The sequence below is a fragment of the Eptesicus fuscus genome, chromosome 15 (genome assembly GCF_027574615.1).
Source record: "Eptesicus fuscus isolate TK198812 chromosome 15, DD_ASM_mEF_20220401, whole genome shotgun sequence".
NCBI classification, from domain to species: domain Eukaryota; kingdom Metazoa; phylum Chordata; class Mammalia; order Chiroptera; family Vespertilionidae; genus Eptesicus; species Eptesicus fuscus.
In genome coordinates, this window is record NC_072487.1 from 46014399 (window position 1) to 46032727 (window position 18329).

The following is an 18329-nucleotide window of genomic DNA, read 5'->3' on the forward strand; positions in this document are numbered from 1 at the left end:
CCCGCAACCAAGGTACATGCCCTTGACTGGAATCGAACCCGGGACCCTTGAGTCCGCAGGCCGACGCTCTATCCACTGAGCCAAACCAGCCAGGGCTCGAGACAATGTTCTTAACAACTGAGCTACCCAGCCAGGGTTCTTATAAGTATTCCTTAAATACTGAAAAAAAAAAATACTGCATAATCTTTTTATGCCTTTTATTCAGAAAAGAACCAGTAATATGACAGTCTCAAGTTTTCCTTCTGTTTTAACATAATCTTCAAAGAATCAATTTTGCTTTGATCGACTGTGGATTTCATTTATTTGTACTCTCTACTTATGTCAGTATGTGTTTGCTCCTAAATATTACATCTTGTTGAAACTATAAAATATCTGCTCTTTTTCCCCCCTGTATCATAAACTTATTTCCATAAAAAGATTTTTTCCTTATTCCTTTTTTATTTTTTATTTTCTTCTTTTGTGATACAGAACATAACATAGAGTTCCCAGGTTATTTTCTCCTATTTACTCATTTGATATTTTAATTTGGTAATCCCATTTTCTCTTGTTTATGTTTTGAGGGACAGTTTTTAAAACTTCACATTGAAAAAAAACAAAAAAGAACTTTACATTGATAGCCAGTGTGAGCATGCTACCTGGATATAGCACCAGCAGCTCGGGTGGTTGGAGGGGATGCCCCTACCTCTGTGTCCATCAGCCTGTGCTGACAGCTATTTGGGGAACAGAGAACAGAGCGTCCCTGTCTTGCCCATTATATTGAGGTGGAGAAGTTAAGAACATAACACTGTCAACTCAGATCCTACTGATCTAGAGTCTGGCTGAAAGGCAGATCTAATAAAGAGGCAGGTCATTGATCCTCTCTGTTCATTAAATCAGTATATAGATTGACCTCAGACTCCAGGCCTGCTGGAGACAAAGTTTTGGGTGAGAAAGTCCTTTTCAAGTCTGTGGCAAGCCAGCTTCATTTTTAGATTCTGTTTTTGCTGTTGCTAATTTTGAAGATACACAAAGATATATTTAAAATGTATGTTATGGTCCTCTACTCCCTTCACAATCATTTTTTCAAAACTTGAAATTGAGGCAAACTCTTTCATAAAACTACTTTGACTGGCTCATAAAATCCAAGTCTCTAGAAAAAACTTTTGTAAAGGTCCCCAAGTCTTCATAATTTGAAAAATAATAAATCTTCATTATATAAAATCCTCTTTTATAGAAATCCTGAAACCTCTAACTTTAGATAGTAGTGATAGCTAGGTCATTTTCAAGTCTATTTTTCCAGATTACCAATGTTCAGTATACAACATCAAATAGTACAATTTATTTAGAAAATATCCACTGAAGTTAATAATAGAGGTCTCCAGGGGAAATGGAGAGTTATTGCTTAATGGTTAGAGAGTTTCTGTTTGGAGTAATAAAAAGTTTTAGAAACAGACAGTAGTGATGGTTATACAACATTGTAAATGTAATTAATGCCACTGAATTGTACATTAAAAATGGTCAACATGGTACATTTTACGTTATGTATATTTTACCACAATTTTAAAAATACAAATAAATAGTAATAAATAAATCATATTTGGCAGAACATTGAACTTTTTACTTAAAAATTGAATAGATTTCAGTTATGGCCATTAGATAAACAGTAATAAGCAAAATACACTGAAAATCAGAAGAGTTTTCTTCTGATTTCTGGCTTCACAATGGTTTACTTCTTAAAGAAAAAAATCCTACTTTATATGACTTACAACCAGAATGAAACAGCGTATTAAACAGAATACCTGACTAGATCTCAACTTCTTATTTTCCAGGTAGCTCTTCTCCTGTAACAGGGCCTCCTTCTTAGAAACTATGGCCTCCCGCTTCTTCAGGTCTTCTTCCAGCTCCTCTAATTCTTGGCGTTGGTTCAGAACTTTCTCTACTTCTTCATCTAACCATTTCTTTTGCTCATCCAATTTCTACATTAAAATTACAAAGAAACTTTGTTTTCCTTCTGCCATAAAATTTATAAGGTACTATAACTTCAGATTGGCCGAAAGACCTTAAATGAACACGTGGAAATAACAAAAATAGTGTTCCTGTCTAAAACTGTCTAGAAGTGAGTGGTTCCACTTAAGATCTTGCTGTGTTGTGTAATAAGGAATTAAAACTTACTCTCCAAATATGAGTCTGAGATTTATTTAGGCTGACCAAGAAAGGGGTGACAATTTCTTTACATATTAGTAAGAGTTCGTTCTGAGAACAAGCTGGGAATATTTTTCTCTGTCAAAGAGGTGCATACCTCTATCACAGCACTAACACTCCTGGTTCCCCAACTTGAGATCCTTGATTGAATACGGACTGTACTTTTCACCATTGGATTCCCAAAATTTGGCTCATGACTGGCCTCAATAAAATGTTAAATGAATGACTGAATGCCTGATTCAATCAACTAATCGATGAAGTGAATAAATGAATACACACAGTGGAAGACATTGATGATGGAGCATAGAAATCCACTCTGCACTGTATCCTGTCAACACCAAATAATTATTCAGAAAATACAGTCGGAAAGATTTTCAAAGCAAGCAACTTAATACTCTCTTGAATTAAGGATACCCAGAAGCAAAAACAAACAAAAATATGAAGGGAATATGACTGTTCAAAATGAACTCTATTAAGTACTCATTTGCACTGTGTTCACAGTAATGAAGCAATGCCAACTAAACAACCAATAATAGATATAAAATCAATATAGTACTATGTTCCTGTACTTTTGAAGCTTGATAAAAAATGGTTCCTAGAAATCTACATTAAGACAATGAGATAGAAAATATGCATGAGAAAAAGCAAAGTGGCCACAACAAAGTTGGAAGACTGACTCATAGCAAAGAGCTATGAGTCAGTCTTCCATCCACACCTAAAGAGTATGGTCCTATAGCACTATCACATCCAAACCACAATGAAGCCTAAAATAGTAGCGCTATAATTTTAAGAAACAGAAAGGCTATCCAGAGCAATATAGAAATAGTTTATTTTTGTTACATCCAGCTATACCACGAGTATTAAGTTGCTTGCTTTGAAAATCTTTCTGACTGTATTTTACTGAATAATTATTTGGTGTTGACAGGAAAGCCCATATATGAGACCCTATGAAGTCTAGCAATTAAACATATTCTACAAACATTCCTTGACTATGAGTTGGGTTTGAAAGATGAACAATAGAGCTTTTTAAAGCTCCATTCCAACAGGAGAGAAACCGAAACATTATTGGTGATTATAAATGCTAACTCGTAGGTACCATGTAAGCAAAAATGGAGAGGGATTGGCTTTGTCTGGAAATAAAGGAAATGCCAAAGCCAGTCCTACAGAGTAGGTAATATTTTAGCTCTGCTTTGAAGAATAGGAAGGAGTCTGCTAACATAATACAAGTTTTTTAGGGAAATAATAATAGATTTTTCTGCATTTGATATAATAGAGGTTATGATTTGTGTAATTCACTGTATCTTAGTTTTCTGAAAACTTCTTGATTTGTTTTTTTCTCTTTTTATAGCAAAAGTTCCTACCATACAGTTTTAATTTTAAATATTTTCTTCTTATACAGGGACTTCATATCAAGTCATTGTCCTATAATAAGTTCTCTGGATACTCACATTGATTAACATAATTTTGTCCTTGTTTAGAGTCAAATTCTGGAAAATGTTTGTTTTACAACATTAAGAAACATGAAGTTTTGTGTGTATTTTTCTTAACCCAAAACAGTCAGTACAAGCATTGTAAATTTTTTATTATTGTACATGTTTAAAATTTAGATCCTAAACATTTTGAAAAAGCAGATCTCACTATACTGCATATTCCTACCTCTTCTGCTCCCCTCACACCCTTCCCACCCAGAAATGCTCTTTAACCAATTTCTAAAACACACTAGTAAAATAAATAACTGGGAATACAGTAAGTCTTCACTTAACATCATTGGTAGATTCTGCAATTTTAAGCAAAACTATGTATAATGGAACCAATTTTACTATAGGCTAATTTATATAAACAAAAGTTAACTTCCCCAAGCATCTTATCGACATTACAATGAAACAATGTTGAATAATATGACGTTATTCGAGAACCTGCTGTATATTCATGAAATTCTATTAAAGTATAAAATTCAGGAACAGAGAATAAATTTTTCAGAATCAAGATGATGGTATATGCATTTGAGTATAATTATAATATTTTTTGTTTTGAGAAAGAGATTTTATTTATTTTTTATTAAGGTATTACATATGTGTCCTTATCCCCTCCCTGTTGCCCCCCAAAAAGTGCAGTAGTTTTCTGTAAGATTTTTAGAACTGCCATTTTGAATTTACATAAAATTAAAATTTTGTTTCTTTGAACATTCTTTTTTTTAAAAAACATATTTCATTATTTTTTTACAGAGAGAAAGAGAGAGGGATAGAGTTAGAAACATCGATGAGAGAGAAACATCGATCAGCTGCCTCCTGCACACTCCCTACTGGGTATGTGCCCGGAACCAAGGTATATGCCCTTGACCAGAATCGAACCTGGGGCCCTTGAGTATGCAGGCCAATGCTCTATCCACTGAGCCAAACCGGCCAGGGCTGTTTCTTTGAACTTTCATAGTAATTTATGAATTTCACTTTTTAAATGTGGCATTAGTCCTGGTGATTTTCCTCAGTGGATAGAGCATCCCTGGCCCTCAGTTGGGATGGGTGCAGGAGGCAACCAATCAATGTGTATCTCTCACATCGGTATTTCTCCCTCTCTCTCTTTCCCCCTCTCTTTCACTCTCTCTAAAAAAATGGAAAAAATATCCTTGGGTGAGGAATAAAATAAGGCACTAAAACAAACAATAGCTTTTAATATATTGTATATGGTGCATATAAAATGAATGGGGAGCTCTGATTTTTAGAAATACGTATTTCCATGGGAATAAGTCAGTTTTGACATGGGAATAAATACAATCTGGTGAACATGGATTTCATGTTTATATTCCACATGAAATAAATCCATATCTGGATAAGAAAATAATTTTTAATAACAGTAAAGTTTCAGAAGAAATACAAATTTTACCCTTAAGTTGCAAAATCTAGTGTTTGAAGATTTTATTCAGAGTTCACCATTTTTTACCTCTATTTAGACAATCACCAAATAGAAGAAAAACCAAAAAACACTAAATAGAATTGACAAACCTGGAGTTGGTCTATACTTCCAAACAAACCTTTTCTTCTTTCCATCTTAAATGCATCTAGGTCCTCAGCTTTCAGTTTCAGACCTTCTTCCAGTTCTGTTTTTAACTTTAGTTCCTACAGAAAACAGAAATCAGAAATACCTTATGGCTTTCATAGTGGCCAATGATTACTATGAAAATAATAATTTTATTAACATTTGCTTTCTTAGTTGCAAAAAGAAAGTGAATAGATGAAGTCGGGGCCATTTGAAAAGAAAATAACCTTAGCCCCTCACTAAAGCAATAAGATCTTACAGCAAAAAAATCAGGTTTTACTGACAAAACTAAGGGTTGTGTGTGTGTGTCATTCTTTCCCAGTGTTACAAATTAGTGTAACATGGATGAGTCTGAAAACTATAAATGTGTTTTTTTTTCTCTTGTGCCTTTCTGAACTCATTACCCTCAGTTAGTACATCCAAGGCACCCATCTGTCATGGGGATATTAGGATTTATGATAATAGAAATGTAAAAAGTAGCAGTCTATTTCTGGCATTCAAAAATCAGATTTTGCAGCATGAGAACAGCCTTGCAAAACGGATCATAGTCCTGTGAAGGGTATTTTCCGAATTCCTTTAGCTTCCATCCACATCTTAAGGATCACATCAGAGAGGCCCGTTGCTCACAGTGCTCTTCGGGTTTAGAGAAGATGCCGCTGTCACCACTATAGCTTAGCAGGAATCAGGAAGGAGGTCATGAACCTAAGGGGGCTAGTCCACATACTATCTCCATGGTCCATGATAGAGAAGTACAGACATGGAGTGTGTTTAGAAATTGATAGCAATTTGACAGAACACTTTTATGTCTGTTGAATATAATAATTAAAAGATGGACTTTTATAATATATTTTAATTTTTATTAAAATAGTTCATGTTTTTAAAAAGTATTGGGCTGGCCCTAGCCGGTTTGGCTCAGTGCATAGAGCATCGGTCTGTGGACTGAAGGGTCCGGGGTTTGATTCTGGTCAAGGACACATACCATGGTTGCACTGAGCCCCGGCCCTAGTCAGGGAGTGTGCAGGAGGCAACTAATCAATGTGTTTATCTCACATCAATATTTCACTCTTTCCCTCTCTCTTCCACTCTCTCTAAAAATCAATGAAAAAATATCCATATGTGAGGATTAAAAATATATATTGGGCTGGATATATTAGTAATAAAATAAAAATTGTACCTTTTCCACAGGTAATTTCTAGAAGTACTGATATAAAGAAAGTAAAAAGGAAGTATGCCATTTTCTAGCCCTGGAAACAGCAGAAAGGAGAAAAGAGACAGTAAGAAAGATGTGTGTCCTGCCCTAGCTGGTTTGGCTCAGTGGTTAGAGTGTTGGCCCACAGACTTATGGGTCTCGGGTTCGATTCCGGTCAAAGGCACATACCTCAGTTGCAGGCTCGATCCCCAGCCCTGGTGTGGGTGTGGGGGGGAGGCAACCAATCAATGTGTCTCCCTCACATCAGTGTTTCTCTCTTTCTGTCTCTCCCCCTCCCTTCCACTCTCCCTAAAATCAATGGGGGGAAAAATACCCTCGAGTGAGGATTAAAAAAAAAAAAAGATGTGTGTCCCAATTTTCCTCTCTTAAGTTTTGGCTCAGAAAGGGGGTGGTAAGTAAAAGTATCACTGAGGGTAGAGGGAGAGAGAATGTAGAGTGCAGAGGCCCCACTCCCACCTTGGATTGCCCAGCCTTGCTGAAAGAGTAAGGTATAGTCAGGAAACAGACTAATTGAACCCCTCAGCCTCAGATGACAAGGACCCTGAGTTGGGAGCCAATGGGGGTCGGTTATCATGGAGAACTGACCTGCAAAATGAAGATGAGGATAGACCCCAAGGTTAGCAGGCTAGGTGGAAGACCTAGTAGGCTCAATAGGGATTTATAATGCCACTAGGAAATGAGATGAAGTCAAAGCACCTCCATGCTAAGCTGAAAGCAAGACCAGACTATGAGTCATACCAGCCGTGAGTTTCATCATCAGGGGCCAGCAGGGAAAGGTTGACAAGGGAGAGCAGATTCCAGTCAGTTACATCCAAAGACCAAATGAAACTCAGGGGGCCACTTCCTCCATAGGAGGCAATGAAAAGGTACACACCCAATCACCACATACATTGGATTCCATCTTAGGGAGAGAAGCACAGGGTGGAAGAGGCTAAAAGTCTAAATATTCTTATTCAAGAGAGCTAAGAATTATTTAAAGGAAATGTTTAAATTCACAGAAAAGGTTTAAACAGACTGGACATTTGGTTAATTCTCATGTTCCCAGCAATTATCATGACATGGACTGGGCAGGGACAGGGGGTGTCGCAAAGAACGCAAGTCTGCTATAAACTAAATAAATGTTCTCTGCATGCATTATGAGTGAATTATACTTACTACCCACCAATTTTTCATGCTCCCCTAGATCTAGTTCATAGTTATAGTTTTGCTCCTGTCATAGTCACAGCAACTTCAGGATGCTTAAGTAAAGGTACCTTATACTTGGAGCTAACTCTACTATTTCTGTCCTTCCACATACGCTTTAAAAAAAAAAAAAAAAGAATACTACAGTAGGTCTAATTCCCTCTTCTGCATATCGAAATAGACATTACTGCCTTTATTTTATATTGTAATCCCTGGCATTGTGCTAGCCTTTTTATATCTACTTAAGGACACCACTTAATCCTCAGAATAATCCTATTGCCAAGGATTGTTATAAACTACATTTTACAGATGAGGAAAATGGTTCTTAAAGGAGTAAAAAGCCCAAGGTCACACTATGGCCCACAATTCCAGGAGTTCCCATATCTTTTCTTTATAGCTCATCCATGGACTTCAGTTAAGAATTGCTGCTCTAAGGAGAACCCATGCAGAAGTCATAATATTCTCCCGAAATGGCTTAGTTGAGTGGAAAATGGACAAAGAGAAGTATTAGCTCTAAAAAGAGGTCAAGATGGGCTTTAGGACTGTGAGCAGGTTTTCTATTTGTGCATAAATTAGTACAAACTTTCATATTTCTTTGGGGCACACTGTTCCTTTTTCTGGAATACTTATTCTCCCCCTTAAATGGGTCATTACCCTAAAATGCAAAATATGACTAAAGGAACAAAATTGTCCTACATAACAACATAAAAAGCTTAAGTTACAGATAGAATTACACTTCAGCATTCTATGCACCCTGACCAAAGTTTTTTCTTTTCCCTAAGCATAGATTTAGAGAGTTTTGTGTCTTGTTGGTTTAGCCAGGGCCTATGAGGGATGAGAAGCTGAGACAGAAAGACCATTAAGACTGACAGGCAAGCCTGATCCTTACATTGGAGGAAGGACTGTAACCAAAAGACTAGGTTACTGGCAGTAGAAATGAGAACTGAATAAACTCAAGATATTTAAAAGATATAACCTACAGGATTTAGCGATTCATTGGATATGGGTGATAAGGGAGAGGATAGAGTTAAGGATGACTATCAAATTTCTAGCTTACCCAACTAAACAGATTGAGATATCATATAAAGCACATTAGAAAACTCTGTTTTCTCCTCCATGAAGTAAGCAGCGAGTGGGGAAAATAAGGAGATTATTAAGGAAGATCATAAATTTATCTATAGGATAACCTAATGAAGATATCAATAGTCAGATATGAACCTAGGGCTCAAAGAGCAAATCTGGGATCAAGGATTAATCTGGGCGTTGTTAGAATTTAACTGCAGCCATGGAAAAAATTAGGTCACTCAGGATAGAATATAGAAGATGAGGGCACATGCTAGAGCCTTGAATTCCCATTTGTAAAGGACTGATAGTGTAGGATGAGCTGTCAAGACAGACAATAAGAAATCAATCAGAAAAAAACAACAACAAGGAGAGAATAATTTCACAAAGGCAAAGAGGGAAATATTTCAAGATGGAGGGAGTAGTGAATTGTGCTAGATGCAACTGAGGTGGTGTTAACCCTTTGTACGCCATAAGCGTCTATAGATGCAAGCAAGATAAAAGCGTCTTTGAATGTGTGGCAGTTAACTGGTTAAGACAAGGACTTTAGTGACAAAGAGCACTAGTAAACTGAGAGCTTTGAAACTGACCGTAAAGCTGAGAGCCAAAAGCCAGACTAGAGAGAATAAGAGAATGAATGGAAGCAGAGAAAACAAATAAATACAGTAAACTTTTCTAAGAAGTTTGGTTATGAAGGAAGAGAGAGAGAGTAGTATAAGACAGAAGGATAATTTTAGGATGAATAAAATCTAAGGTGTTTAAAGAAGGATTCTAGAAGAAAAGGAAAAGTTGGAAATATAGAAGAAGAATTAAATATGTTAAAGCACATAAGTACTTAGCGTAGATTAACTAAGGATACTCAATAAATATTAACTACTGCCATAATAATAATTATTACCATTATGATTAAGAATGAGTAACTCAAGGAAATTAAGAAAATTCCATCTATAATAACACCTAAAAGAATAAAATATCTGGGAATAAATTTAACCAGGGAAGTAAAAGACTACTATACTGAAAATTATAAAACTTTGCTGAAAGAAATTAAAGACTTAAATAAATGCTCATGGATAAACATTATATTGTCATGATGTCAATACTATACTAAGAGATCTACAGATTCAAAGTAATCCATATCAAAATTCCAATGGCTTTTTTTGCAGAAATGGAAAAGTTGATCCTTAAATTCATACAGAATTGCAAGAGGCCTCAAATAGCCAAAACAATCTTGAAAAGAAAGAACAAAGAAAAGAACTTACTACCCTACTTCAAAATACTACAAAGCCACAGTAATCTGGCATAAGGACAGATAAGTACACAAACAGAATAGAATTGAGAGTTTAGAAATAAATCCATAAATCTATAGCCAATTGATTTTTGACCAGGGTATAAAGTCCATTCATTGGGGAAAGAACAGTTTCTTCAACAGATGTTTCTAGGACAATTGGATTTCCACATGCAAAAGAATGAAGTTGGATCTCTATTTCACACCATATACAAAAATTAACTAAATATAGATCAACGACCTATTAAATATAAGAGCTAAAGCCATAAAATTCTTTTAAAAACCCACAGGGGGGGTAAGTCTTCACAATCTTAGATTTGGCAATGGATTGTTAGATATGACACCCAAAGCACAAGTTACAAAAGAAAAAATAAATTGTATTTCATAAAAATTAAAAATGTTGCTGCATTGATGAGTATTATCAACAAAGTTTAAAGACAACCTATAGAATGGGATAAAATATTGGAAGTCATGTATCTGATAGGGTTTAATGTCTAGACTACTAGTATATAAACAACTCCTATAACTCAACAACAAAAGTTAAACAATCCAATTAAAAAGTAGACAAAGTCTCCTTCCATCACCATTTATTTCCCCTTTCCCCTTTCCTATCTCCCTTCACCCCTTCCCTTATTGTAATCACCATGCTGTTGTCTGTGTCTGAGTTTTGTTTTTTCTTACTCCCTTCACCCTTTTCACCCTAATTTTATTAACCAATGTCACACCAATAAATTAAATTAAAAATTAAAATAAAAACAGGTTGAAATAGGAACCCAAAAAAGTAGACAAAGAACCTGAATAGACATTTCTCCAAAGAAGATATAAAAATGACCGATAAGCACATGAAAAAATGCTGAACACCATTAGTCATTTGGGAAGTGCAAATAAAAACCACAAAGAAATACCACTTCAGACATACTTGAATGTCTGTAACACACACACACACACACACACACACAACAACAACAACAAGTGTTGGTGAAGATGTGGAGAAATTAGAACCCTTGTACATCCTGGCGAGAATGTAAACTAATGCTGCGTCTACTGAAAATAGTTAGTGCTTCCTCAAAAAATGTAAATATGGAATTAACATATGACCCTGCAATTCTACTCCTAGGTATTTCAATTCCAAAGAAATTGAAAGCAGAGACTTAATTACTTGTATGCCAGTGTTTATCACAGCATTATTCACAATAGCCAAAGGTGAAAACAACCAAAATCTAACAACAAATGAATGGAAAAACAAAATGTGGTATATGAATACAATGGAATATTACTCAGCATTAAAAAGGAATGAGGTTCTGATACATGCTACAATGTGGATAAATCTTGAAAATATGCTAAAAGTTTTGGAAATAGGTAGTGATGGTTGCACAACATTATGAATGTAATTAATGCCACTGAACTGTACAATTGAACATGTTTAAAATGACATATTTCATGTTACATATCTTTTACCACAACTTATAAAATTAATTGTAATATATAAAATCCCATTGTACTGTCTACTTTAAATGGGTGAATTGTATGGTATGTGAAGTATATCTCAATAAAGCTGTTTAAAAAAAGTATTAGTAGCTTGGCTTAAATACTTTTTAAGTTCACTTCCATCACTAAATTTTATGATTTTTTTAAAGGTCTGAGAATAAATTATATTCCAAAATTAAGTATCTAGGAAATCTCCAATTATGTTCTAAGCTGTGTGTTTGGCTTAACATTTCAAGAGAAGAGACTGGTATGTAGTGCTAGATAAGTGTTTGTTATTGTTATTATGATGGTGATCCTCCTCCTCTTTCTTCAAAAGAGTTCTGTGAGGCAATTATGATTAAGGCTATTATCGATATGAATAAACAGACTCACAGAGGGTAAGTGATTTTCTCAATAAATGATCCAGCTAGGAACTGAGAGAGCCGGGATTTAAACCTCTGCTAGCCTGGCTCCAGAGCCCAGCTGACACCACACCACTAGTTCCTCCCCATCCCAATCTACTCTATAAAACTGCTGGGTGTACAGGTTTGATCACTTTTCTGCTCACTTTGAGTGAAATGGTACCATTTTACCTTGTACTTTTTTCCATGCCACCACATGGACAATGCATTTCAAAGCACTTTGAAAATGGGAAATCCTATTCAAATGTCAGATGTTATTTAGAAAGTTGGCTTTATATGTTTTTGATAGTCGCAACTACAGTTAAGAAACGGTATCACTGAATTTTCTTTTATGAAGTCAAAGCCTTCAAGACAGTACTCAGAATTCAATAAATAGGCTTTACTATGTAGGTGAACAAAGCTTTAAAGAGAATGAGATCAGCAGCCAAGGAGAGGCCAAGAAGAGATACCTCACAAATAAAATCAAGACCTTGGCTTCCTCAGCTCTGGGCCATTTCATATTTAGCAGGAAAGTATGACAATATTACTTTGATTTTTTGTTGATCCCGCTGAATTTCTGTATCCAATTGCTTCCTTTTTTCATTTTCTTCTCGAAGTCTCTTTTGCAGCTGTACTTTTTGATATTTCATGTGATCTACACTCTGCTCTAATTCATTAGCACGTTTCTCATTTTGGATTGAAAGTGATGCCAACTTCTTACTATTTTGTTGCTTCTTCTGTAAGACCTGGGGTCATATGGAATATTTCAAAATGAAAAAATTGCATTTCTCATAAACTTCAAATAAACTTAAAACTTTTCATTCAATGGCAAGGATAAGCATTTTGCATATTTTTTTTTATAAATTCACAATTGTTTTTTACATTTTTACTTTTACAATTGGGAAACCACCATAATTTTCACTAGATATAAAGGATGATGAGGCTTCCTGATGCTGACACCCAAACAGAACAAAATTAATCTCTTTGATTTTTATTAATGAGTATTGTAATTTAAAAATATTACATGTACATGGTAAATATTAAAATAATACAAAACTGAACTTATATTTAATTTTGACAGTAATTGCAAAACTGCAGCAAAATGATGTTACTAGCAATTAATGTCTTTTTCATACCACTGTAAGTACTGAAAATCTTATTTAAAAGTGAGATAGGGCCCAGCCGGTGTGACTCAGTAGTTGAGCATCAACCTATGCACCAAGAGGTCACTGGTTCAATTCCTGGTCAGGACACATGCCCAGGTTTTGGGCTTGATCCCCAGTAGGGGGCGTGCAGGAGGCAACCAATCAATGTTTCTCACAGTAATGTTTCTCTTGTTCTCCCTCTTCCTTCCTCTCTCTAAAATCAGTAAAACATATTTTTAAAAAAACTGAGAAAGGATATCACTACCTTTTGCATTTATTCCACAGATGCTCAAGTGTACCAATTAGCATCAAAATATTAATGCAGCATATAGCTACATATATAATAACACAAAGAATACAAATTTCAGGGTTTTTCAATTTTAAAAATTTGTTTTATGAACTGAAATAACTTCATTATACCAAAACAAAACAAAAAAAGTAGCATTTCAATATTTAAAATGGTATATGTTAGAATACTGAAAGATGGTATTGTCATAACTGTGTGACCCTTAAGTAGTTTTTTCACCTTTCTAAATTTCAGCTTGCTCATTTATAAAATAGGGTAAAAAATACCCACTTCAATGGATTAAATAATGATTAAGTAATGCATACAAAACACCCAGGATGTATATGGCACCACTTAACTGGTAACTATCATGCTCCTCCTTACCCCCACCACCATCCTCATCATCTTCCTCATGCCCTCCCCCACCAGTTGTGCACAGATATGTCAAAGGCACAGAAATTTCTAAAACTGCATGTCCGTCCAAAAATGACATTTCTGTGTTATCTTTATTTCTTACCTTATGGTTTTTTAGAAAAGATTAAAATAATGTACTTCTTGAATGCAGAAATATATTACCCAGATCGAAATTATGTAAACCTACCAGTGCTCTGGAAAAGAAAAGTTGTATTCCAGTTTGTCTTGCTGGTAAAAACTGAGTCCTATTTTTTTCATAACTAGGTACAAGAATCCTCAAAAGCAGAAAGCTTTAAATAGGTTTTCTCAATTACATTTTTAAATTACCTGGATTTTCAGCTTTGCGGCATCCATCTTTTTACGGAACTCCCTCTGTAATTTTACTTTCAAAGCAACATCAGACAGATCTTTGTTTTCCAGTTCCTGTAGCTGCTTTTCTGTCTCAATTAATTCCACTTTTGCCTGTGCTGCTTCGTGGGCAAGTTTTGTTACTTTCAGAGAATACTGTTTGCTTACAGACTTGGCATCATTACCTTCACCAAAATAATAATAATAACAATTATAAATTATATATATTTTTTAAAACTAAGTAAAACATCAAAAACATAAAAATGCTCTACTCTTTTTTTTTTTTAATCCTCACCCAAGGATATTTTTTCCATTGCTTTTTAGAGAGAGTGGAATGGAGAGGGAGAGACAGAGAGAAACACCGGTGTGGGAGAGACAGAGAGAAACACCATGTGAGAGAGACACATCGATTGGTTGCCTCCCGCATACTCCCACCAGGGCCCAGGGAGCCTGCAACCGAGGTATGTGCCCTTGACCAGAATCTAACTTGGGACCCTTTAGTCCCAACAAACTATCCACTGGCCAAACCGGCTAGGGCAAAAAATGCTCTACTCTCAAAAGGCCAGCTGGGCCCAGTCGGCATGGCTCAGTGGTTGAGTGTCGACATATGAACTAGGAGGTCTTGGTTTGATTCCCTGTCAGGGCACATGCCCAACTTGCGGGCTCGACCCCGTGTGGGGCATGCGGGAGGCAGCCAATCAATGATTCTCTCTCATCATTGATGTTTCTATCACTCAATGCTTTTCTTACAAATATTTAGAACACAGAGAAAAACAGAGTAAGATATTTCCATATCTCTTTTCATTCTAAGGTCAGCTACTAAACCTAAAAACTTGGTTTTTGATTAGTTTTGAAGAGTCAACTGTCCCTAAACTAGATTAGCAAACTCATCGCAGTGGTAAATAAGAGTCCAGAGGTCATGGGATGAATAATTTCCAGGGACAGTTTCTCACACTATTATACTGAAAATCTCTTAATATTTTCATAAAAAGGAGTTCTTGAACTAAATGCACTGGCTCTGCAACTCTGTGATAATTTGACTAACTTTAAAATACATACAACTACTATTTTTAGTGAATCTAAGGCCCTATAAAGTATTCAACACACCAATATTTTATAAACTAAGAAAAAAGGTACAGTGCCAATTAACCAATGACATGACAATATGTTAAGATGCCGATGATTATGACATACATCCTGATTTTAGAGATATTAAAATGTGAAAAATGTGTATCAGAATTGATGAAATACAGTATAGTTATTATTGTCTGAAGTAGTTGCTCTTCAGGAGAAATCTTCATTGAGGCACCTGTGAAAAGTAAGCACACACTGACCCTCTTGCTAGTCACCATCCCTAAGGGTCCTTTGGAAAGCTCCAAACTGTCCGTGGTTCTAACGAGTAAGAAGAGGAACTTCTCTGTGTAAGTTCAGGTGTCCTCTATATTAAGGCATCCAGGATGCGATACCCCATATGTGATAACCTGAAGGGTAAATATCCTCAACTACCACAGGCAGTACCCTGAAATCTTGGAGACGAAGAAGTTATTTCACCCCCTAAATCAGTTCTTGGATACTCCTAAGAGAGTTTTACTGGCAGTGATCCTGTCTGTGAGGAAGGAAGATATTCAAACTCAATTAGACACTGGGGAGACTGGAGCTGGGGTGATGCACAGCATAGAGGTCGCCAGGAATAAGGAAGGAAATGCTTTGGGACAGGAGCAGGGTGAGGCGGTTTAGAAAGGAGGACCGTCAGCCAGAAAGCAAGTTTGCAGGAAAGAGGGGAAAGTAGAAAAACAGGCAGAGGAGTTGGGACCCATCGTAATTCTTATAATTTGGGTGTGAGTATAGCCTGGGGCTTGAAGAAAAGGAAGATAATATTTCCTTCAGTTCCCCTAAATGTGACCAGAGAGTTGTTTTTCATTGGAATTGGAGAAAAGAAACACTGGTAGCTCTTATTCCTCTAATTCTTAACTAAATTTCAAAGTAGTCAAGGCTCATACTTTGAGTATATTTGGGGGAGGAGAGGGTGCAAAAAGCACGAGACATACTTTTAGGGCAAGTCGAATGTAGCTGAGGGTGAGGAGAAGGTGTGGCACATACAACCAACCTGGCAGAAATTTGAGACTAAAAGTCAGAGGTAAAAGCTTGGCTCGCTCAAGAAAACAGCTCTCAAGAATAACTCCTTACATCTTTAGAGAAATAAAAATTAACTACATTTAAAATATAAAGTTTATGATTACTGTTAAAAATGAACTATCAAAAAAATAGATTAATAATTTAAAATAAATTATTATAGCAGAAACCGGTTTGGCTCAGTGGATAGAGCGTTGGCCTGCGGACTCAAGGGTTCCAGGTTCGATTCCGGTCAAGGGCATGTGCCTTGGTTGCGGGCACATCCCCAGTAGGGGGTGTGCAAGAGGCAGCTGATCGATGTTTCTCTCTATCCCTCTCTCTTCCTCTCTGTAAAAAATCAATAAAATATATTAAAAAATAAAAAATAAAATAAAATAAAATAATTATTAAAACGAGTTAGAAAAACATCCCAGACATATTTCCAAATGCCTAGTATAATGTTTCTTTGAAAGTGGCAAAAATGGAAGTGCCACAGAGTTTCAACACAGCACACAGAAAGCACACTGGTTAGAAAAATTCATAGATGAATCCCAATACAACAAAGTTCTTTTAATAACTAACCTCCACATATTGGCTTTCGAACAAACCTTGTTATACCAAATGCCAAGCTACAGTGGAGTGTCCTGAGCATCAAAAACTAAAGTAAATGTTACACATCAGAAACAATTTTAGAAACTTTTCTTTCTTATATTAGCTGGTTCATAGGCTATTATTACCTGTTTTCACTAATTCTTTAATCAGATCTTCTTTCATATTGATGTTAATTGTAAGTTCTCTTATTTTTTGTTTAGCTTCAGTAAGTATGAGTTCTGAATGCTTTAATTTTTGCAAATTCAACTCTTGACTCTCCTGAAGACATTCAATCTTTAAATCTTTAAAAGAAAAGAAATAAAATTGGAAAATAAAACTATCTGCTTATAAAATATTCAACAGAAATGGAACTAAAAAAAGAAAAGTAAACACGGAGATAGCAGAGGAAGGGACAGAAACAGGAAAGGAAAAAATACACGGAAATTGGGATTTTAGTTTTCTAGTTTACAGAAAGTCTTTATATATGCTTTCGTCATATCCCATGGGTTCTGATACAGTTTTTCATTACCCTTAAATATTCTGCAATTTGAGTTTTTTACTTGAGTTATTTAAGAAAGGTATAAAATCTCCAGGTGGGTATAGTGAATTTTTCCTATTAACTTTTAGTCTTCTGGTAATAAAAGAATCTAGTCTACACCAGACTACTAGAGTATGGGCCAGCACTGTTTGTTCTTATCTTACACTAGAACGTAAATCAACTATGTCACCATTAAAGATTAACCCTTTGCACTCGCTTGCTTTTTTCTTGATTCCTTTATTCTAATGCTAACCGTGTCGAGTCACACTCGACATCCGAGTGCAAAAGGTTAAGTTCAGCTTATCTTTCTTTTCATAGGGAGACTTCCTCAGTGAAGGAGCTAGTGCACTGATTTACATTCTGGCATAAGTTTCTTTCCTGGTTGTAGATCAGTAACAGTTCAAGAATGGCAATTTGACTAGTACTTATCTATATTTCTTACACATTTTTTAACTTACTTAAGATTTATTTGTGACATATAGGTAGTTTTTGTTAAATTTATATGCATAACCTCTTTAAAAAGACTATTTTCATAGTATAGGGCTTATTTGTCATGTTATTTTTATTCTCTATACTCTTACTTTTTGTGCTTTAAGCACTCACAGGCCAATATAAACTAGTTAAAATTTCCTACTATAGTTTTTGGAACATAAACATTTTACACTGTTGTGCATCAAATAATGTGTATTAGAATATTATGAGCACCCGCAGACTATTTGGCTCCAATGCCAAGGGTACATCACTAATGGTAGGCATGTGTGCCAATGAAGCAGGAAAGCAGACACCTAGTAAATTACGTAAGATACATTTTAAAGTAGTCAAGAGTACAGTGCATAGCAACTTGGGCTTGAGTGTAAAATCCCCATTCTGAGAGATTTAGCCTGTAACTCTAGCCAGAATTGTTTGGTGGGAAAAACTTTCTATTAAGGAGTAAAAATTAATAAAAAATTAGAAGTAGAGCACAGAACATACAGAAAGTTCTACCAATGAGGAAAACACTCCTACCAAGTTCCATCATTGAGAATTCCTAGATGCTTCTTAAATTATTGACTGAAGAAAAAGAGAAGTGTCTTA

At 35.6% G+C, this 18329-nt stretch overlaps 1 protein-coding gene across 1 annotated transcript in view; it reads right to left on the minus strand.

Moving 5' to 3' along the window:
- Nucleotides 1-18329, minus strand: part of KIF27 (kinesin family member 27) — an 82138-nt gene that overhangs the window by 16296 nt on the left and 47513 nt on the right. Inside the window, exons 8-12 of the mRNA XM_028146254.2 lie at nt 16864-17019; nt 13994-14199; nt 12370-12567; nt 5181-5294; nt 1779-1955 (exon numbers count right to left, since the gene is read on the minus strand). Of these exons, the coding sequence (XP_028002055.2) occupies nt 1779-1955; nt 5181-5294; nt 12370-12567; nt 13994-14199; nt 16864-17019 (851 nt within the window). The remainder of the gene's footprint in view (nt 1-1778; nt 1956-5180; nt 5295-12369; nt 12568-13993; nt 14200-16863; nt 17020-18329) is intronic.